Source organism: Octopus sinensis, linkage group LG10 (assembly GCF_006345805.1).
Source record: "Octopus sinensis linkage group LG10, ASM634580v1, whole genome shotgun sequence".
Classification (NCBI taxonomy): Eukaryota; Metazoa; Mollusca; class Cephalopoda; order Octopoda; family Octopodidae; genus Octopus; species Octopus sinensis.
In genome coordinates, this window is record NC_043006.1 from 44046676 (window position 1) to 44071675 (window position 25000).

Genomic DNA, 25000 nt, shown 5'->3' on the forward strand with positions numbered 1-25000 from the left:
ATATATACATATACATACATATATATACACATACATATATATACATATATACATATAAATACATACATATATACATACATATAAATACGCATACATATATATATACATATATATACATTCATATATATATACATACATATATATACACATACATATATACACATACATATATATACACATACTATATATATATATATATATATATATATATATATATACATACATATATATACATACATATATATACACATACTATATATACACATACATATATACACATACATATATATATATATATATATATATATACATATATATACATTCATATATATATACATACATATATATACACATACATATATATATATATAAATATATATACATACGTATATATACATTCATATATATATACATACATATATATACATACGTATATATACATTCATATATACATACATACATATATACATATATACATATATATATATATATATATATATGCACACATATATGCACACACACACACACACACACACACATATATATCAGTATAGGAACTAAGGATGGTCACAACAACTGATTTCTGTTGCTATGTCTCAGATTGAAAAAGAAACCAAAACCATCAAGTGCACATCAGTGTGTTCTGGAGAAGTACAGCCATTTTCATCTGGATCTCTATTAGTCTCTACTTCAAATTCACGGCACACCGACATACATCACTCTGGAGTTTGGCTGCTTATGTTTTAATTCCATACATATTTATTGCTGAAACCAGCAAAGGAGTTAGTCATTTTCAAAAGAATAGGTGAATAAGAACACCATGCTACGAAACATAAATAACAGAGGGGAAGGATTGGTGGGGAGGAAGGATTGGTGGGAGGGGTATCAGTGGCAGTGAGTGTAACACCCATCTGGTTCTACATATTTTCTTTCTCTTTATTCATTCCTGCTAAATAGGATAACATGCACACACACACATGCAGAATTGCACATGCAAATTGTTGAACATGTACAAAACACAGACATGTCCACATGCTCCAAGTCAGCTCGCACGTTATGATTTAAACATTTCTGTGTTCATAGAGCAGACATTAGGCAACAACAAAAAACAAATGATTTCTATTTTCTGTTCTTCTACATTTGTTTTTGTTTTTGTTTCAACTTCTCAGCTAGTTAGGCGGGTTGTCAAAACAGAAGACAATTCATAAATCATGCAGGAAGATAGGAAAAATATTCATACAACACCCGCACCCCACAAACACAAACACACACCGGGAGAGAGAGAATACGGTTGATATTCTTGTTGACTCAACTAGTCAACCCCCCATTGAATGTGGCACATAGCTGTAAAACATTCTACAACGGCAGACTTCCGGAATCATGTCTCAGATCTCTGACCAGCAACTGATGTGATGCCACTTTCGCTTCATTCCGTATCTCACAGGAAGCTTACTACTTAAAAAAAATAAAATACAAACACACAGGTTTATAAACACGCATGCACACACACACACACACACACACACACACACACAATACACACATATATGCAGAGTGGTTAATTTTGATCACAGTAAGATAGTATTTTCATAATCCATTGCAAACTTCTTGAGAGACATTTATCAATAAATATCAATAATGCTTCTCAATATTGAGCAGATTTCAGCAAACACAGGCACCATATGCATTCACAGATTTTACACTGGTGTGAATAATTTCAATTAACTTTGCTTTATAGAGGAATGTCAAGAAAAAAACAAAAATATTTCAAAAACAAGAAAAAACGCAGATAAATAGAAGCTAGTAATGAATTAAAGTTTCTATTCATTATTTAGTTATTTATTTTATATTTATTTTTATTCATTTATGAATTAAAGTGTAAATAAATTTATAATTTTTTTCCTCCCCATAAAATGAGTCATTGATAAATATATTAAGATCTCAGATAATGGCTACTTATGGCAATTGAGGTTTTCTAACTTGCGTAACATAACAATTGAAAAATCTTTATCAGATTCCAAGTTGACTCTTCTGCTTTCAACATTTCCCAACTTTCAACAAGAGTGTTTAATGTAAATGAAGGAGAGTAGCAGTAGTGATAGCAGCATCAATGATGAAGAATCTGGAATCAAGGATGTTGCCGCTAAGGAGTTTAAAGTTTTTGGCGACATAAGTTCACAACTCAATTTTGAATTCAAAGATTGTCTTATATTGCGTCTCCCTGTCACCACTAACCCCAAAGGAAAAGAATGAACACCCTCAACATCGCATATCTTTTCCTCTGTAGATCTAACAGCTCTGGTGCTTCCCCACCCCCCTACCAACAAGCTAGAATTGGTCTAATGTTTGCTTACATAAGTAAATTAACAAATAAAGAAAGCAGAGGGCTTTTTACACGACTCTTTTAATTTTACTATTTCACTTGTTTCAATCATGTGACTGTGGCCATGCTGGAGCACTGCCTTTAGTCGAGCAAATCAACCCCAGGACTTATTCTTTGTAAGCCTAGTGCTTATTATATCGGTCTCTTTTGCCAAACCGCTAAGTTATGGGGACGTAAACACACCAGCATCGGTTGTCAAGCGACAAACACACACACACACCACACACACACACACACACATACATACATATATATATATACATATATACGACGGGCTTCTTTCAGCTTCCGTCAACCATATCCACGCACAAGGCTTTGGTCGGCCCGAGGCTATAGTAGAAGACGCTTGCCCAAGGTGCCACGCAGTGGAACTAAACCCGGAACCAGGTGGTTGGTAAGCAAGCTACTTACCACACAGCCACTCCTATGCCTGGAATGTGTAAACGGGAAAATGAAATAACCTTCATATATTTCAGGTACAAAACCAATCATCAGAAATGAACAGCTTGACCCTTTAGCATTTAAATTGACCATATCTGGCCCAAATATTCTACCTGTTTGATGTTCAAACAAGCCAGGTCTGGCCTCTTGATCCTATAATGTTACTCTAAAAACAAACAACCACATCATCGAAATCGTGAAGCTTCAAGATAATGCACAATTAATATAAAATAATACTTTCTACTAAAGGCACAAGGCCTGAAATTTTGGGAGAGGGGGACTAGTCAATTACATCAACCCCAGTGTTTCACTGGTTCTTAATTCATTGACCCTGAAAGGATGAACGGCAAAGTCGACCTCGGCAGAATTTGAACTCAGAACATAGCAACAAGCAAAACACCGTTAAGCATTTCGTCCAGCATCATCACCTTTTTTAATATAAAATACGAATAAATAAGCATTGCATTTGACAGAATAGTCCGAATTATTAAGGCGGTGAGCTGGCAGAAACATTAGCACGCCGAGCAAAATGCTTAGTGGTATTTCGTCTGCCATTACATTCTGAGTTCAAATTCCGCCGAGTTCAACTTTGCCTTTCATCCTTTCGGGGTCGATTAAATAAGTGCCAGTTACGCACTGGAGTCGATATAATCAACTTAATCCGTTTGTCTGTCCTTGTTTGTCCTCTCTTTTGCCAAACCGCTAAGTTATGGGGACGTAAACACACCAGCATCGGTTGTCAAGCGACAACACACACACACACACACACACACACACACACACATACATACATATATATATACATATATACGACGGGCTTCTTTCAGCTTCCGTCAACCATATCCACGCACAAGGCTTTGGTCGGCCCGAGGCTATAGTAGAAGACGCTTGCCCAAGGTGCCACGCAGTGGAACTAACCCGGAACCAGGTGGTTGGTAAGCAAGCTACTTACCACACAGCCACTCCTATGCCTGGAATGTGTAAACGGGAAAATGAAATAACCTTCATATATTTCAGGTACAAAACCAATCATCAGAAATGAACAGCTTGACCCTTTAGCATTTAATTGACCATATCTGGCCCAATATTCTACCTGTTTGATGTTCAAACAAGCCAGGTCTGGCCTCTTGATCCTATAATGTTACTCTAAAAACAAACAACCACATCATCGAAATCGTGAAGCTTCAAGATAATGCACAATTAATATAAATAATACTTTCTACTAAAGGCACAAGGCCTGAAATTTTGGGAGAGGGGGACTAGTCAATTACATCAACCCCAGTGTTTCACTGGTTCTTAATTCATTGACCCTGAAAGGATGAACGGCAAAGTCGACCTCGGCAGAATTTGAACTCAGAACATAGCAACAAGCAAAACACCGTTAAGCATTCGTCCAGCATCATCACCTTTTTTAATATAAAATACGAATAAATAAGCATTGCATTTGACAGAATAGTCCGAATTATTAAGGCGGTGAGCTGGCAGAAACATTAGCACGCCGAGCAAAATGCTTAGTGGTATTTCGTCTGCCATTACATTCTGAGTTCAAATTCCGCCGAGTTCAACTTTGCCTTTCATCCTTTCGGGGTCGATTAAATAAGTGCCAGTTACGCACTGGAGTCGATATAATCAACTTAATCCGTTTGTCTGTCCTTGTTTGTCCTCTCTTTTGCCAAACCGCTAAGTTTTGTGGATAGTAAAGAAATAGGTATTTCATCTGTCGTTACATTCTGAATTCAAATTCCACCGAGGTCAACTTTGCCTTTCATCCTTTCGGGGTCGATAAATTAGTACCAGTTATGCACTGGGGTCGATCTAATCGACTTAATCCCTTTGTCTGTCCTTGTTTGTCCCCTCTATTGTGGGCAATAAAGAAATAAGAATAATCTGAACGCTAAAAGGTTAAAGAAATGAAAGTATACGTCAATGGTTCTCAACACTTTTTTTCACATATGAACCCATTTGATTTCTATTTTACTTGGATGAACCCTCTTAGTCATCTGATGTTTAGAAAAATCATATTATATTTTCATAATTAACCCTTATTAAGAACTACATAAAAAAAAATTGAAATATTTTGTGTATAGCAGAAGAATAACCAATTCATTTCAAATAAATTTTAACAACAAAATCTAATATGGACCCCCAAGGGTTTTTTCAGACCCCCAACTGAGAACCACTAGCATAGGTAGATACTGCTGTATGGGCAGTGACCCTGCTTTGTCCACATAGTGTTGGTTGTTAATTTTTGATGATGGGCCTTTGTGCCTGAAATATATAAAGGTTATTTAAGTTTTCCTTTTGCATTGTTAGAAGCTCTCTTGTTCTTCTTTATTTGTTATTTGACTTCTGTATCATAATGCTCCCAGCAAACTGCAATGCCTTTTCTTTGCTTACAGATTCTGAAGTTTGTTATTACTTGTTTTTTATTTTTTCCTTTTTTCTTTTTTCATAAAGAATATTTAAAATTTCCAACTGAGAGCAACCATTAACCTAGCATGCAAACACACACACACACACACATAGAATCTATTGTGATATTGTGAGAAAGAAGCACAGAGAGAGAGAGAAAGAGAGAGTGGGTGGAGGAAGGAAAAAAAAAACCCAGTAGCTGAGGCATGAATAGAGTGAGATTTTATAAGAAGTATATCAGTACATCAGCCCAGCCATACCAGGAAACTTTAGAAGAATAAGCAACAGCCACCAAGAACACAATATCATGTGATTTTTTTTTTCACAATAAATCTTCTCTCCAGATATGGATGGGAATGGGGTGGAGGGGTGGGATAAGTAATGTAATGGAGGTGCTGGTTACACGTATCAATAACTGATTGTATTTCTTAGGTGTTAAATAAAAAGCATCCCATCGATCTTGTTTCACTCTCCGCATGTAATGCGGTTGTATAAATGCATGAGTTACAGCAAACCCGATGTAACTCAAAGAGGTTCCGTCATTTAGTTAATGCACATCTTCACCTAGCAACAGTGAACTTGTTGCTGGTTCTGATTTGGTGAACGAGTCAAACCAGTTTCACAGGTCACTGTGTTATAATATGCATTTATATAATTCTTGATATATATATATATATATATATATATATATATATATATATATATATATGTATGTATACACATACACACTTACACACTTACACACTGCATGACATTCACTGCAACAAACAAGACTGGCTTTGTTATTGATATTAACCAAAAGGTTTCTGAATGCAACATTAGGTTCTATTTCACATAATACATTATCACTAAAAGTGCTCTTTCTCTCTCTCTCTGCATACACAGTTAATAAATATTCCAGATTCATTGACCAAAGCTTGTCTTTGTACACTACCACATATCATTCTACATACCTCAACCTAGCATAAAATATCTACCACTGCCACTGTTACTGGTGTTGAGTTATCAATACCAAGATCATTTAAAGGCTTTAAAGCTGCAGTCATGCTGGGGCACCACCGTCAGAAAAATGTATGAGAAAAAGAAAATTTAGCTCTATTACATAGTAAGGGTAACAACATCCTCACCACACCAGCTGCAGACACAATTAATGGTTCAGAGTAAAACTGATGATGATGATGATGATGATGATGATGATGGTAATGATGGTGATTATTTCTAATCTAGGCACAAGACCTGCAATCTTGAGTGGGGAGACAATTAATTGAAACTAATGCTCCCAGTATTTGACTGGTACTTTGTTTTATTGACCCCAGAGGAATGGAAGTTAAGGCTGACCGCAGTTGGATTTGAACTCAGAATGTAAAGATCTGAAAGAAATATTGTAAAGCAATTTTTCTAACAATCCAACAGGAGTTTAGTCAATTAAAGTGACGCAAGTACTTGACAGGCACTTTACTACATCAATCCCAGAGGGATAAAAGATAAAGTTGACCTCAGAAGAATTTGAACTCAGGCATAATGATTAATGGTTTCACATTTTGGCACAAAACCAGTACTCAACTGGTCCTTATTTTGTCGATACCAAAAGGACAAAAGGCACAGCCAACCTAGGCAGAATTTGAACTCAGCAGTAGTGTAAGGGTGAGGGGGGCACATGCCCCAGGTGCCAGTTGAGGGGGGGGGCAAGAAAGAAAGAAAGAAAGAAGGAAAGACAGAAGGGAAAGAAGGAAGGAAGTCAAAGCTGACATCAGTGAGATATGAACTCGGAACATAAAGAGCCTGAACAGAAACTGCAAGGTATTTTGTCTGATACCCTAACGACGCTGCCAAACATGTGTGAAATTAACACCTGACTGAGGCTCCAAAGAAGAAAATTATTACTTTTAACTTATTTACTGCTAAAATTGATCCTCAAACGAGCTACGAGATTACTTAGAAATGATTAAACAATCTATTTGTTCTTCTGGCACTAGCACCTCTACATTTAGAACTGATTGCAAGTAAAATTAAATGATGTTGTTGCAAGTGTTGTTGATGCTGTTGTTGATGGGGAGGATGCTGATGACGACAATGATGGCAACGACGACAGCATCATTCTAGCTTCTCTTCAGATTTTAATTAGACACATACGCACACATGCACACGCACGTACACACGCACACACACCTTAGGCAAAGCAATTTCAGCAAGACTCTCAGAGATGCAAACAACACCTTCTTGTCTAAACAATCCACAATATTTTACCTTGTATTTTTAAAGTTATAATAATAATGCTGATCGCTCATATTAATAATAATAAATTTTACATCGCCACAGGGCAGCATATTTGTAGGGAGAAAGTCTAATCAACTGACAAAATGCCAGAAGGACAAAATGTAAAGCTGAACCCCATAATATTTGATGAGCCCAGAACAGAGATGGACAAAACTAAATACTGGAACTACACTCACTAACAACAGAAATAATTTGTTTAGTCATTTATACACAGCTCAATGATCTCTTACAGCCAACCACTCAATAAAGAACTAGAAGTAGAGCTGCTGTGTTTTGTCCAGTGAAGCAGGTTTAGGTGCTTCATCCATGAGCACAACATAACAATAGTTGTGAAATCTAGATTAACCCTTTAGCATTTAAACCGGCCAAATCCGGCCAAAAGTATTCTGCCTGTTTTATGTTCAAAATGGCCAGATCTGGTCTCTCACACCAACCCTACAATATCGTTTTAAAAATTAACAGCTACCTCATCAAAATCTCAAAGCTACAAAACAATGCCTGATTGGTTCAAGGCAATGTGGATGAAAAAACATTAATTTTGGTAGAATAATGCGAACACTAAAGGGTTAAAGATAACAATGTGGTTAGTAATCCAACACCTAAACATTATTGTCTGTTTCTCTGGAAACATGGGTGTTTTGTTCATCATCCTTAAACAAACCTTATTCAGGGACCTTTTGAGCAGGATGGGCTACTCAATCTGAAAAAAATTCTAACAGGGCTCCACCTGTGAGCTCATGCACTGCTTATCTTGATATAAGATCACCATGTCATGCACATATGGTTGTGATGCATGTGCCTGGTGTACCCTTATCAGATGGGTAATCATGATGGGTATATTGGGCTTTGTATATTTGTACCCCAGTGTCACTTTGATGGCATTTACTGCTCTCACACTCAATAATAATAAACATAATACGTTCTACCCCAGAAAGAGGGGAAGGCAAAGCTGACACCAGTAGAATTTGAACTCGGAATGTAGGGAGCTAAAAGCATATACTACAAGGCATTTGTCTCTGATGGTCTAACAATTCTACCAGACAACTATAAATCATACACACACACACACACACACACATATATGGGTATGAAAAGTTCTTCGTTTTGGGTAAAGGAAATACAGGAAAATCAGTTAATTATGATTTTGATCAGTTAATTATGATTTATTGCAGTAGTTCTTCAGTTTTTTGAAGCCCTGGAAAAGAACTCAGAAAGTTAGGCCTCCAGCCAGGCCATTTGTGATACTCTTAAAGCCAAGAACTTTTTTCAGCACCCCCTCATGTGTGTATGTGTGTGTTACTATATATATATATATATATATATATATTGTGTGTGTGTGTGTGTGTGTGTGCTAAATGGTGTAATGCATTTGGTCCCACACTACAACTGATTCCACTTATCAACCATCCTTATATAACAATGGTAAAGATGATTTCTTTCATGGGCCACAAGGACCCAAAAACAATACAAAGATGAAATACAAAGAGAAACAGAAAACATTGGGAGTTTTATAACAGGTAACAGGGTGAGATTGACAATAAAGGTATAATAATAATAATAATAATAATAATAATAATAATAATAATAAACAATAATACAAAATAGCAGTTACAGCATGGAATGACAAAATAAAAACAACAAACAATCACTAAAATAGGGTGGGTCAATCACTTAGGATACTCCAGGGGTACCAACACACTATCCCAGATTACCCTAGCACACTAAAGACAAGTGCCTTCTTACCAACCTACCGGTGTATAGTTCTCATGTACCAATCGGCCACACCAATTTTACCATTCACACTTCTTTCATAATTATGATAGAGCAGCAGTACCTATCTCTCTCAAACTTACCACTCAAGTGGTATTTGAAGATAGTGATAAGAGTTTAGCCTGAGAGGCAAATACTCTGTCCACAAATCGTTCAACCGTACCCACCATAGAACTTGCTTGACCAGCAGACAGAAGACTAACTGTCTTTACTTCTCAAAAGGAAGAATGGTAACTTGATCTTCATGATAGACTTGACTAATTGCTAAATTCTTCATGTGATAACAGCAGCTTCGTATAAACCCAGGAATCAGTAGATCAAGGACACTGATTGAGTGCATACTAGCCAGTTCTGTCATTCTGCACACATCGTGGAGAGGTTCAATCACTGGTGGCTCTAAAACAGCCAGGGCTCGTAGAGTTTATTCTGAATAGGCAGAGCTCCCTGCACAGCAATACCAGGTCAAGGGCTTTTGAAAATTGTTCACAATGCTTGAGCATGAAGTCCTCCAGAAGAAACTTCTCAAACTGTATATACAATGGATGTGGTTGAAAGATTTGTGGACTGAGCTTTTTTTCTCAGGTCAAGCTTTCACTAACTTCTTCAAGTACCATTCACCTTCTATAGATGCAACGGTTGAGTTTTCTATTACCATGCAGTCCAGCAGGTAGACTGTAATGAATGCCTGGCAATGACAATCCAGATACCAAATGCCCAACTTTAGACTGCACATGACCCAGGATTTCCAACTCACTCAAAGAGATGAGCTGTGAAAAGTATGTCACACAATCAGTGACTACACCTGTCCACTATCATCATTATCCATGATGTACCATGTAAAAAGCACACATGCCAATGTCACATAGAAAGTGCCTTGTGCCGGTACCACATAAAAGCAGCCATACCAATGCCAAGAACAAAGCACCTATGTTGGTACCATGTAAAAAGCACTTAGTACATTCTGTAAAGTGGTTGGCGTTAGAAAGGACATCTGGCCTAGAAACCATGCCAACTTCAGCCTTGTGCAACTCTCAGGTGGCCAAACAATTCAATGTTAGATGCTGATGATGATGGTTCTCTGCCAATGTGTCAGCCTCAGGATATACCAGTTCATGGCATTCTGAGTCCCCCTTATATAGATGGCTGTATTTCCAGATGACATATTAAAAGCCCACCAATATTACTCTTTTACTTGTTTCAGTCATTTGACTGTGGCCATGCTGGAGCACCACATGTAATCGAGCAAATCGACCCCAGGACTTATTCTTTGTAAGCCTAGTACTTATTCTATCGGTTTCTTTTGCCGAACTGCTAAGTCACGGGGACGTAAACACATCAGCATCTGTTGTCAAGAGATGTTGGGGAGACAAACACAGATACACAAACACACACACACACACACACACATATACATACATATATACGATGAGCTTCTTTCAGTTTCCGTCTACCAAATCTACTCACAAGGCTTTGGTCAGGCCAAAGCTATAGTAGAAGACACCTGCCCAAGGTGCCATGCAGTGGGACTGAACCCAGGACCATGTGGTTGGTAAGCAAGCTACTTACCACATAGCCACATATTCAAGTTAATTTCTGTTCTTATCAATACCTCGACTTTTCACTAATATAATTTTTTTTTTTTTAACAGCAACAAGTTCATAAAATAAATAAACAAGTAAATTTCATGAGTGGCTCCAACAGAGTTGAAGAAAAAAAAAAATGAAGCAAACTCCTCATTCTTTGAATGAGAACAGAACTGCTTTTGGTACATTTCAAAAGTAACATGCACTGTAGAAGAAATTAATTTTAGTACATAATTATTGAATGCAATTGCAAGAAACAAGAACTGTTAATTAGGTTTAAGGTCAATCTTAGGGTGGGTAGGGAGATAGTAAGGAATTGACATGCAATTTGTTCATGACTAAAGAACCGAAATTAAAAACTCATAGACTTAAGATGATATGCTTGTACAAGGGCTAGACTGACACACTATCTGTGCATGTTCCAATAATTATATCCTAAAACCATTTAGAACAATGAATGTACAGACTCAGAGCCATGTTATTATATCATTCCAACATCATTATGATATTGATGCTTTGCCAATACAAAGAGCTTTAAGAATTAGTGGTGGTGGTGGTGGTGGTGGTATGATGATGATAGAAATGGTAGAAGAAGAAGAAGAAGAAGAAGAAGAAGAAGAAGAAGAAGAAGACGAAGAAGAAGACGAAGAAGAAGAAGAAGACGAAGAAGTGGAAGAAGAAGAAGAAGAAGAAGAAGAAGTAGACGAAGAAGAAGAAGACGAAGAAGAAGAAGAAGAAGATGAAGAAGAAGAAGAAGAAGAAGAAGAAGAAGACGAACAAGAAGAAGACGAAGAAGAAGACGAAGAAGAAGACGAAGAAGTGAAGAAGAAGAAGAAGAAGAAGAAGAAGAAGAATGACAATAATAACAATAATGGCAACAATGATAGTAATAACAATGACATTAACGAATTATTATTGAAGTAGAAAGAAAAAGCACAACAATACTGTGCTGCCAAAGTGTAAGTATAACTTAGCATTCAGCTTTAGTTTTATGCACATTTTTAGCTTATGTTTATCAATTGACATGAGCGCTAATGTATCTGTATAAGACATTTGGCAGAGATTTTTAGAAATACTAGATTGCTGTTGATAAAGAAAGAGAAACTGCAGACAATTGAAAAACAACATTTATCTTATTTTAACTTGTTTTATTTATTTATTTATTTATTTCCCCTGAATATTTCTACTTAAAAGGAATTAAAACCATGACAGATGACAGAAATTATGATATTATTGCTAATATAGAAACAAACAAAACAAAACCAAGTAAACGACAACAACAAGAGGTAAAAAAGAAAAAAAACTAATTTAGCATTAGTGAGATGTAGAGGTTTACATTGACATGATGAGGAAGATGAGAAGGAAGAAGAAGGAGAAGAAGAAGGAAAATCAAGAGCAGAAAAAAATAAAAAATAAATGAATATAAATGAATAAATGAAACTAGGATAGGAATTGACAGAAAAATGAAAACAAAAACTACTTATTGCGAGAACATTCGGATGTAGTCATGTGGAAAAAAAGAAAACCAACAAAACGAGTAATAAGTTAATGGAAATTGATTTTAAGGTGTCAGCTGATGATGAGGAAGAAAAATGGGTTCATTATTACTGTAGCTAGCTTGTTGATACTGTGTAATGTGAATATGGAAGGTTTAAAGTGTTGAAAAACATAGGGTGAGTGCTGACAATATATAGACAACACCTGTTGAATGGAACGAAGATGGTTCCTTTTTCTTGTTATACGTCAATTATAATGTGTGGTATCCTTTCTGACTGAATGTATTCAGGATATGTTGTAGCCGGCCTTAGCTTTAGCTCTTTTCTACCCTAATCTCGACTCCCCACCTCCATGCTATACAGTGTATTCTCTGTACAGATCTGCCTTAGTTAAAACTGATGTTTCCATTTTTGTTTTGTTTTGGAGTCCCCCGCTCCCCAAACCAATTCAACACTATTTAGCCTGAAACATCAGCACTACCATAACATCATGACTCGATGAGGCAGGTGGACTAGCAGAATTTAAAGGACAAACACCTTTCTCCAATCACACTCCTATATGGTATTTTCTTTTTTTTTTTTTTAAAGTATACACTAAAAATGTAACGTAGTCCTAGATACATTATGCCTTGAAAATAGACAAGATGCTTGAACACCATTCATTGTATGCAAGTGTACTCATTCATATCCATCCTAGGGCTAAACAACAACAGCATGTGTATACATGCATGCACACACATACACAAAATATTTCCCTCTCACTAGACTCATCCAATCTCTAATCAACTCCTTCTAACGACCCAGCTTTTTATTATTAATTCAATCTGGCTCTTCACCAGCATTTTTTCACCTTCACTTTATAACATCCAATAAAACCGTAGTGATTTCTATAATATTCCCTAATATTACTTCACTGTTATGATGAACTCTGTACTGTCACTGCTCCAGTTCCAACCAAATAACTGAAATTGCCTTTCAACACGGAGAAAGATCACGACTGTCATTACAAGAGATATAGTTGATTACTGTTATTACTAACTCTACCCACAATACTGTTTAAGTCACCAAGGAAACAGAAATTATTGACTGTCTCCTTCTACTCCTCCATGAAACCCATTGTCATTGGCACCAACATTTTCAGGTGGCTTGGTTGCACAGCCTGCTGTGCAAGTGCATATAAACCACTCTCTTTTTGTAATTGCTTGATACATCAATACATTTTTGCCAATATGTGATAGTTTATTCTTTATTCTCTTCACAGACTATTCATTTCAAATTATCGCAGATAGGTAGCATTAAAGCTGGTAATGAAATGTTAGTCGTCACAGTCGGATTTTCGCAATAGTCATTAAAAGCAAACAAACTACTATTTCGAAACATTTTTTTAAATATCATAAGCCAAATACATCCACTATATAGAAATAAATAAATACTAAAATAATAAATAAATAAATAAATACAGAAAATCATAAAGTTCAAATTGGAAAAAAATCCTTTGAAAGTAAACAGGTCCTAAAATTTCTGCATATAGGTTAACTGTTTCCCTACAATGATTATAAACAGAAAGGAATATATAAGAACATATAGCAAAAATTCCGCACAATAAAGACCATAAAATAGGAAGTTCTTACAATGGGAAAAATGATGTTTCTTTGACAGCATATATGAAATTATTAATATAAATTTAGATGTTTCATAATATTGTTACAATATATTGCAATGCATTTCTACGTTAATTACAATAAACATCACGCACAATCACATCAATAGAAATGCTGCCACACTTTCTCAAATCAGATCAGCTGCTTACAAAGAGCTGTTGGTAAGATGATGGAACACAGTCATCTTTCCATAAGCAAACTTTGGATTGCTTTTCTTAAATAACATTTTCTGTAGCGAGCTAGATATTACAAAACCATTCCAACCGTTTTAAAAATAACCAGAGTAAGATTCGTAGGATATTTGGAGAATATGATTAGATCTTTGCAAATAATATGCAAAGACAAAGTTATCTGATTTTCGAAGTAATAATAAAAGATAGAGAATTAGATATTAACATCAGCTTTCTAAAATCTGATAACATTATTTTCAATTTAAAACCGAAGCAAATAGTTTTAAATAGTGTGTGTGTCAGCTTTAAATTATTAAACTAGTTTTGCAACAATCATAACCTGTTTTAAAGTTGGTGATCAAATTGTTTTGCTAACAACCAGCTGCAGTTCGGAAATTACTTTCCTTCAGCAGCTTTCCAATCAGCAACACAGTTACCTCCCCCTTACCACCTCAAATCAATCCTCTTAATCATTCACTTCGAGTCCCTAAAGATTAATTACTGTTAATCATTCATCTCAGATTCAATCACATGTTGTCCTTAGCAGTCGAATCCAACTCCTCATTAGAATAATTAATTAAGTCAAATACATACACACACACACACACACATATATATATATAAATCTATATATATATATATATATATATATATATACAGATGCTGAAATGTTGAAAGTACCATAAATTGCAAATATGCTAATGTATTGTATACACATGAGCTAAAGTATGATAGATATAGATAGATTGATAGAGAAGTGTTAGTGTTTAGTATCTATCAGACTGGGTTTTTTTCTACAGTAGGAAATATAAAAATATTTGAACCAACGTAAATGCACATACTCCCACACTAATAAAACACGAAGTATTGGATAAAAAGTAAAATTAATAAAGCCGCGAGAGATTATTAAATGGGGCAATCTTAGCTAAGTACAAGTTTCCATCTCCACCTGTAGCTACTTCAGCCCCTGTCATGAAACATTACATTAACAGAATAAACACTCCATTAAACAGACTCCCCTCAACCACCGCCACGACCCACCACCCATCTCCTGATTTCCACTCGAGTTGAAAGTGATGCAATTACTTCCTATCTTGCAACTTCAGATAAAGTAATCGTAAAGATTCAAAATATAGTTAAATTGTTGTTTCGGCAATTAAATTCGCTTCTAACTAATCTCTATATCTATGTGCTCAATGTAATTCCCATAGCAAACCACTTCCTTATATGTCTCTTGAGCCAGAACCAATACAACTATCTCTATCTTTCAGATGTGTGTGTGTGTGTGTGTGTGTGTGTGCGCGCGTGCGTGTGCATGCGCGTGCACAGACATATATATATATATGTGTGTGTGTGTATATACATATATATACGCCTGCATACATACACACATACACTTTAAAAATCTTTCGATAATTAGGATGCCGCAAATTAAAAATCAATACAACTGTACCTTCCATTTCCAACATGCAGAGAGTGAATGGCTGTTGCTATAATCAAATATCAATATCCAACATCACATATCTATCTGGACAATTGTAACTGCTGATACTGATCTAGTTGGACATTATGTATAGATCCCCATATGTATAGATTTTTCACACATCTTGTGACAGGTAGCATATCTACACTATAGGTGTTGACAGAAAGGACTTCCTATTAATCTTGCCATTTACAACCATCATGCATTCTTATGCTAAAATTTATTTCCTTGCTTTACTATGTTATAGCAACAATTATATCTATATCTGCATGTGTGGCTGTACATGTGCATATATATATATGCATGTATGTATATCTATTCAGACAGCTTCATATGAGCCGCATGCTTATATAATCAAACCTGACAACTATCAACTATCATACATGCCGTATGAAGCAATTTTAAAATATTCAACAAAAATCTTATAAAACTAGGATTGTTACAATGAATCCTTTTTAATGTGGGCTTTTTTTTTCTTCCTATCACCACTTCTCCTTACAGTGCCTGCTTCTTTATTTCATTTCAATTCTCCTATCTCATTCCTCCACCTGCCATCATTTTCAAAATCAGTGAAAGGAAAATTGCTCACAAAAAAAGTTCAATGTGTTCGAGAGAGAGAAAAAAAAAAAGAACATTGATTTTTAATCAAACAGTTAACTCTCATCTATAATGTATAGAATGAGCAAATTTACTTATATATCAACAACTTACAGAAGCTAAGCAACAACACTTTTATATATATTACAGGACAAAATTGGGATTATAAATGAATAACTTGTCCAATTTGAAGATTATAAATATCCAATATTCTATACTGTGCAGTTCTAGCTAGAAATAAAACTTTCACAGAATTCACTAGAAATAATTTAATATTTCCTTAAATAGACGAATTTTTCTAATGGTAGTTTTATCTGTTTTGTTTATTAGAAATATTTCATCTTCATTTTAGCACCTTATAATTCTGTGTGCATGCAGGTGTGTGTGTGTATGTGTGAGAAAGAGAGTAGAAGAAGGGAAGAGGGAGGAGAGTGTGACTGAATCGGCACAGGCACTTGCTTAATCTGTATGCAAGGTAAAGTAGTACAGCCTAAAGAAAACCAGTGCCTACCACAAACAGCATGGGCATATTCAACAAACATATATATATATATATATATATATATATATGTACATACGTATGTATGTTTGTGTGTATGCATGCATGTATACATGCTCATACCATGTATCACTTCATTGTAAATATATGAGAGTGTACATATGAATGCATTTAGGTTTTATAACAAAATATGTATTTACAGCCATATACATGTATATGTGTCTCTCTCTCTCTCTCTCTCTCTATATATATATATATATATATATATATATTATATATATATATAAAGTACATACATGCAAGTGAATACATGTAAATGACGAAAAGACACACATATGTAAGTCAGCAGATATAGGTGTATATGTAGCCTGTAATACATTTAAGTTATTAAGGCAATGAATAAAGATTTTTGTCTCCTTAGAGTGTATCTAGAGCACGAAAGTTTATTATATTCACACAGACATGAGAGCTATTGAACCCAGTGTTGAAAATTAATGAAATCCTCCTGAAATGTACAGTACACTTGACCCTTTGAACAGTAAGCTGGATCATACAATGGTGCTTATGATAAACAACCAAATGAATGAAGCTATTGCAGAGTCACAAGTACAGCATAGTACCAGTTGCACAATGCCCTGTCAATTTGTCCACACATAACACCTAAGTGTGTGTGTGTGTATGTGTATACGTATATATGAGCACATACACAAATGTACACACATACTATTGTAGCTAGTGGTAGCCTTTCTGAAAAGTCTACTATACAAAGTGTAGAGCCTCAAGAAGATGCCTTCCTATTTTCCTTATTTGTAAAAGCTGTCAGATATAGCCTTGGGTATCAAATCAACTACTTCCACCTAGCTATGCGGATGATATCAACTTTGAATTCTGGCACACAGTCAGGAATTACAGATGAAGGGGTTAGGTTGATTACATCAACCCCAGTGCTCAACCGGTACTTATTTTATCAACCCCTGAAATGATTAAAGGCTAAGTGAACCTCAGCAGAATTTGAATTTAGAACCCTAACCCTAAAGACAGACAAAATGCCACTGAGCATTTTACCCAGCATGCTAACAATTCCGCCAGTTCACTGCCTTAAAGCTATACTCATGATATTAAAATCTTGAGGGGCAAAAAAGAAAAAAAACAAGCCAATGTTCTGATGACATGGAAAAAAAAACCTTGCAATAAGACCCTGATGTTTCAAACAGATAACTGATGAAACAAAAAAACATGCAGATTCCAAAATTTTGAAATCATTTCACAAATGCTTCCAAGTACAGGCAGCCAAGATGCAGGACAATCAGAATATGTACAAGATCTGGCTATTATCATGTGTTATGATGCATTTTTCATGCTCTGCAGACAACATTAAATTTGCAGTGAACTGCAGACAACTGACAGGCAGTACCCTATGGACACTGGAAAACAAGGGGAACAGAAAATTATGTTCACAATGAAAAGATCAGTTGATCCCAATCTGCTCTCCTAGTGCCAAACTCATTTCAACTACTAGGAAATTAATTTCAGAGAAAATCTACCAGTGAACTCTTATAACTCTATTCTAATAGAGTAAAGAAAATCTTCAAGAATATTCAGGATTTAACCAAAGTTTGGCACTGAAAGCCACATAAACTCTCATTGCATAGTTCTGTGTGCCATTATCACATTTCCAGATGAGGACTTGCTATAGAAATAGCTTGGTACTCAAGAGGCCCTCCAACTCCCCCACCCAGCTGTTCAAAAGTCTCCAACAAGACATATGACAGTGATACTGGCACTGTAGCCACTCTGAGGTCTGTTCCTGATTGTGGCATGGTGGCCTGTGTCTCAATGACCCAGAAAGAGCTTTGCCAGAAGGGCACAAGCTCCTAGTAAGGTCTCTCATGCTGAACAGGTCAAAGGATAAAGGCCACACTTAATATGGAGCACCCTTTCCCAGCAATAAAAATGGGTTTGCATAGGACCAACACCCCTACCTAGAAATAAGCAGATGTTATAGAAGCATCGATGACAATTCCAAACCAACAATACCTGGAAGGAGAACGGCCCAGAGTTGAAAACTGTGGAGAAAAGTTATCACTGGCCTAAGATCCATAGGGGAGGAGGGCTTAAGTAAATAAAGCTATTGTACATATGTTTAATCTACTTTGCAAGATCCCTAAAAAAACCAACAAAACTTCAAGGGATCCCCAACAAGTAAACAAACTTAAAGCCACAAATTTTCATAGAAAAGTAAAAACTTTCATCACATGATATTGTGATGGAAGAATATTTATACGTTAAATGTTAGTGGCAGGAATTCCATACACATACACAGTTCATTAAAAGTGTATACAGAGTTTCCTATATATTAATGATGAATAGCTACTCATTATTGAAGTTAATTGGTGATTGAACAGGTGTTGATAACAACCATCAGAAGGCAGAAATATGTTTATAAGAAAGAGTTTTAAATAATAACTTTAAATCAAGGAATAACAAAAGAGAGGAAGGAAAATACCAAAGAAAAACAAAAAAAAAAGTAAACTTAGCTGCTACACCATTGAATATCATTAGATTTTACTCACTTCCAAGAACTTTAAGAACAAAAGAAAATGGAAGACTAGACTGCATGTAAATAGTGTTTACAGCAATCATGAAGATTTTCAGCAACCACAACCAAAAAAATATAAATAAACACAGAAAAAGAAATGGATAAAAACAGTAAGAAATTTGAAACCAAACTACTTTCAAAGATAATAGCATTATATTTTCTATGAAGCTGTGTAATCCTGGGAGATTTAGTTGTACTGAATTATACAAACAATGAAATTTTAGAGAATCAAATTGTTAGAGATGAAGTTAAAAAAAAGAAATGACAAAATGTTACTTTAGAAGTGCATAGCATATAAGACAGTTAAGGGGATGATGTAGATATTGATATAAGCAAAAAATGTTTTCAGTTAATTGAAATTTCCCTCTTAATTGAAAGTAACCCCACCCCCAAAAAAAAATGGAAAGCAGTAATCTGTAGCAAACCTAAGAAAAGGGGAGATAATTTTTTTTTTTTTTTAATATTTCACTAAATTCATTTACATCTTGGGGGAAATCTTGCAAGCCAGATGACAGCACAGATTTTTTTTTTCCTAAAACATGCAAAATGAATCTTGAACTATTATCTCCCCTTCTCTCTGATAGTTGCTAACAATTACAACTAGGTTTTTGTTTTCTTTCAACTAAGATTTCAATAAGCAATTATTATTTTTCTTTTTGCATATCATTTAGTACATCATCCCTTAACTTGTTAATCTGAAACCAATTCATTGACCCACTTGGGTTATTTCCCTTAACTCTTTTTCTTTTGTTTTTTACATTATCCCATATAAATCAACTGTCTTTTGTATATAAACAGTTTTATAAGAATTTTATTTTTATGAAGGATGTCTCCTAACAAATTTACAAGAGGCTGTATTAAAGTATATGTTAGATGTTTTCTTAGAAACATTATTTCCTGTCCATAAACAAATAGATACAAATAAACATTAGTCTTTGAATGTATACCTAAAAAAATACATTTAAGAGCTAAAAACAATACAAAGAAGTAATCAATAGATATTAAGAGGTATCCCATGAGAAATACCTAGAAATTAAAGTATATTTTGAGTTAGTTAGGTCAGGATTTTTCATGCCATAATTTGCATGGCTCATTCAATAAAACATTGCAGTAGAATTTGCATAAAAATACAGAAATTCATTAAAATATTAGTTTGCTTTCTTGGGTGATAGGCAAAAAGGAGAGACTGAGAACTATTAATATACATGAGTGCATCAAGGAGGGAGAAATGAAACGGGCGAGGGTGAAGTTCTTTTACTTTATCAATAAGGTTTGGTTAGCAATACAAATTGGGGGTCCAAATCATGAACAAAATAGCTGGAGGACATGCAAGCAGCTGTGGTGTATTGACCACACAAAATAGTCAAGGACTCTACAAACCTGTTTGGATAAGGATAATGACGAGAATCAGAAAGATAACTTTTGTACCTGAAAATCAGTTTTAAAATCAGTTTTCGAAAGAGTATGAAATATATTTATAAAATACTGTTAATTCATTTTCTTTAAAAATCACAAAATTTTCAAAATCTTCCCCACTCGACAACCACAATTACCATTCTTAACATCTTCTTTTAGATAACTATTCCCTCCACCCCATATTCATATCAGTTACATGATGAGTGTTCATGTCTTTCTTTTTCCTTTTTTTCATGTCAGCAAGAGTCTCTATGGGATTCAATAACATTTATTTGTTTATTTTCAAAATAGGAAGAAAAAAATAAGTCTTGCTCAAAGTATTCATTAACGAGGTTTTTTTGTTTTTTTTTTAAACAGCCTTGATATCAAGCAGATTATTAAGGCATCAGTCAACTTAAATTGAACATCATTTGGAAATATCAAATATTTATAAAACAGAGATCTGGGATTAAACCAGATAAAATAGATGAAAATTATGGAGTGAAGATAAAAATCACTTGTCAGAGATAGTTACAAAATAATAAAAAGGTTAAAAATGTGAAGATTTTCATTGGGAAGACAACATCTTCCTGAACAAGTATTCTTGTTTATTAAGAGTAAAGACACTTAAGTATACAGATTATAGTTTACAAGCTGAAAAAGAAATTACACATTAAAAATATATCACTTAGAAGCCTATCTCAAGGGGGGAAAAAATAATGAAATTGAAAGCACTTTTCTTCTTCGTTAATAAAGCAGTTAAATTAGAAATTAAGAACGTCTTTATTAAAATCTTTCACTATATAGCTAAATCTATTTGAGATGTTATTTGTGTTGAACAAAATCATAGGTTATTTAAAGAAGTTTCAGAACAGGAACAATAGAGTTGGAATTATAGTAGGGATAATAATAGAGATATCAAGAACAACCATGATACGGTGGAGGCTCTATGATAGATTCAGGTTAACTTCAATATTAAACAATATTGCATAAACACTTCTTAGCATTTGATTTGCAGAAAGAAGACTGCATTAAAATATAGAGAAACCTGATTTGGTGAGAGAATGCCTCAATGTACTGACCAATATATATATATATATTATATATATATATATATATATATATATATATATATATATATATACATTTAATTACATTATCAGTCTTGCCATAGTATATAAATAAGTCATAAAAGTTAAACAACAACAAAAACGAGCGAACATCAAAAAATTTTAAACCATAAAATAGAGGTATGAAGCAAAGTAGTCTTGACAGCTGAACAAAGGAGAAGATGTACATCAAACTTCTCCAGGTCAAAATGCTATGCAGGAATAATTCTTCAAACATTTTTGTGCATCACTGCAGCAAGGGGAGGAGGGAAAAAAATAAAAAAGCCAATATCTTTTGTAAGCTAAAATGATACTTAGCTTTAGAAAAGGTATGGAGTGTGTGGGGGGAAGGGGAAAGGGGAGGGCGGGGGCGGGGTGGGGTGGAGTGGAGTGGGTGGAACGCAAATCCTTGACACAAACTTAACTACCCTTACACTCAGATGCACATGTAGAGGGAAACAAAATGAACATATCAAAACACACACACACACACACACACACACACACAGACATGTGCAGACACAAATGCACAATCACATACACACATGCATACTCAAACACACACACAGACACACACACACACATACACGCACGCACGCACACAAAAAAAAAGACATAATAGATAGTTTGCGAGATGGAATTCAGTAGAGTTCCAAGAGAAAGCAATAAAATTTTATTTGACAAGTCAACTGCAATACGGCATTTGTCTTGTCATGTGTTTGAAGCTATTTTAAGTTGACAAATTTGTGATAGGAGATATAAATACTTACAAATCAAATATATAAACTAAATTAAAGCAAATATATTTCTTATGCCAAATTCCACAAATTTATATGCTTGCACCGAAATAAGGGGGGGGGGAAAGAAACATCAAAAAAAAAAATTTAAAAAAAGAAAGGAAAGCATCGAAAAGAGTCTATCTAGTAGGCTTGGAAAGAATTGCATTGAAGGAAAAGAGTAGCAGGATAAACCAGATTCTGCAACAAACTATGTCTTTCATATTTAGGACTCCTGTTCTACTTTTAATAAAAGCTAAGATGCACTAAGACAAAGAGAATTTCACATCTTTACATAAAAGAAACTAGAAACTAACAATAATAAAAGAGTCTTTCAGATTAGCATCTCATCAAAGAGAAATTGGTCATTTCATGACGAATTACTTATCTGTTTTATACACTACAGGAAAGATAAAATGAACGTTGCACAATAGAAATTATCTGAATCTCCATGGTAAATTAATTTCTTTGTAATACAATTGTATCTTTTAGTTGTCTTTTCACCAGGGCTACAAAACCTCTCCGTATATCATAATCCTACAGACTATCAGGACATTTCAAGATTTTGTTAGTTTTCAATATTCCAAAAATCTCTTTCTGTGTATGTGCATGTGTATGTAACACAGGCGACATTATCGGGTGAAGTTGTTCTTCATCCACAAAATGTTCGTCAGCTTCCACTCAACATTGAGACTCGGCATTGCTTGCTTTCCATTCCAATCACGCAGTCTTTGACAGAATCCAAAACCAATCATTTAACATTAGAATACACAAAACGAATTCTTGAAGCACTTTTTTTTCTTTTTCGTTTAGAACCAGTAAGATTTTGTTTTTTCCCCTCCTCATCTTCAACACTCAAAGCAGATAGTCCTAAAAATGTAAATATTTGCATATGAATAGTTGGAACGATTTTTTTCTTCTTTGTCTAATGATCAGATGACCTTCCTTTCTAAAAACCAGTCAAACATACAAATGTTGACTACTTCCAAATGGGTTAGACAAAGTAAATCACTTGAAAACGTTGTTCTCATCACTCAAAGCATTACCATCATTGCTGATCCAATCAGCCCTACAGGATTTTTATCACACACACACACTCTCTCTCTCTCTCTCACTCTCTCTCTATCTCTCTCTCTCAAGCTCCATGCATAACTAGTAGTGAAACAAGCCATTCTGTTGTAAAACTATTCAGAATTACTCGTTCAGGATCAAGGTTTCAGGTTAAAAACAAGGAGCAGTTGATTAAGGACAAGCTTCACCCTTGAGCTGTACACATCTTGAATGAACAGTTATCACGTGAGGTGTTGTGCAATTGTAAATATTTACCAATATGTTCTCCTACTGTATTACTGTAAACTATGTTACCTGGTTATGTACCACACCAAGGTTGTTGATTAGCAGAACTGACAGAGCATTGGGCAAATGCCTTGAACAGTTTAGTTACAGCTCTTTATGTCCTGAGTTCAAATCCTGCCACAGTCAACCCTATCTTCCGCCTAGTCCCTCACCACCACCAAATTTGTGGGTACTTGTGCCCATCTTAGAAATCAATGTAAACCTGCTACTGCATATAATTATTATAAAGAAATACTTATCCTAATTTTGTTTGACTTCTCAAGAGGCTGTAGCAAACTTTGAACTCATGTTATCAGAAGTTTAACAGATTATCTTCAAGGTGATTTTTCATCCTGTTAAAGCAATGTTTAGGGGTTTCTCAGAACTCTATGATAAGCTAAGAACAGCCAGTTCTTATCCAGAGAATGCTTCTAGGATACTATTTCCAGTTAAACATAGTCATTCTTGAATATGAAGATACATTTGTCAAAACAATATTTCTTGTAAGATAATAAGCCATGATCCCATGACATTATAGGTTCTGCCTTCTCTTTAAGTGGTCTGTTTGTTATAAACTCCCATATCTGCACACTCAATACATCACCCTCACAACAGAAATGTTAAACAAACATCTCCAACACAAACAGATTAATTATTGGCTCCTCTGTTTTACACCAAAGGAAGACAAGCATATTAGAATTATTTCTATTTTTTTCCCCCTTTGCTTAGAAAAGTATCATAACAGGTATAGACTCTCAAGATGTATTAAGATACTCGTGAGAGAAAGAAGAAGAAGAAAAAAATGAAATAATTTTGATATATTTTCTCCCAGTGAAAAATGGACAAACCAATAAAGGCTTGAAGTGAACTATGAATGTGTAAAACACTACAGTGCGAGGTTTTCCTTCACACAATGTTGGCCATGATGTTAAGTATTCACAGATGTTGATCAGAAACAAATCACACACACATGTGTGTGACCAACATTGGAGGGACAAATTTGATGATGAAAAA

At 34.9% G+C, this 25000-nt stretch overlaps 1 protein-coding gene across 11 annotated transcripts in view; it reads right to left on the bottom strand.

Moving 5' to 3' along the window:
• The window catches only part of LOC115216522 (misshapen-like kinase 1), an 835290-nt gene that overhangs the window by 549667 nt on the left and 260623 nt on the right, over positions 1-25000 (bottom strand). For 8 of the 11 annotated variants that reach the window (XM_036506597.1, XM_029785962.2, XM_029785961.2 and 5 more), the window contains exon 18: positions 20752-20799. The exons of the other annotated variants lie outside the window; for them this stretch is intronic. In XM_036506597.1, coding sequence (XP_036362490.1) covers positions 20752-20799 — 48 coding nt within the window. The remainder of the gene's footprint in view (positions 1-20751; positions 20800-25000) is intronic. 11 annotated transcript variants of the gene reach the window in all.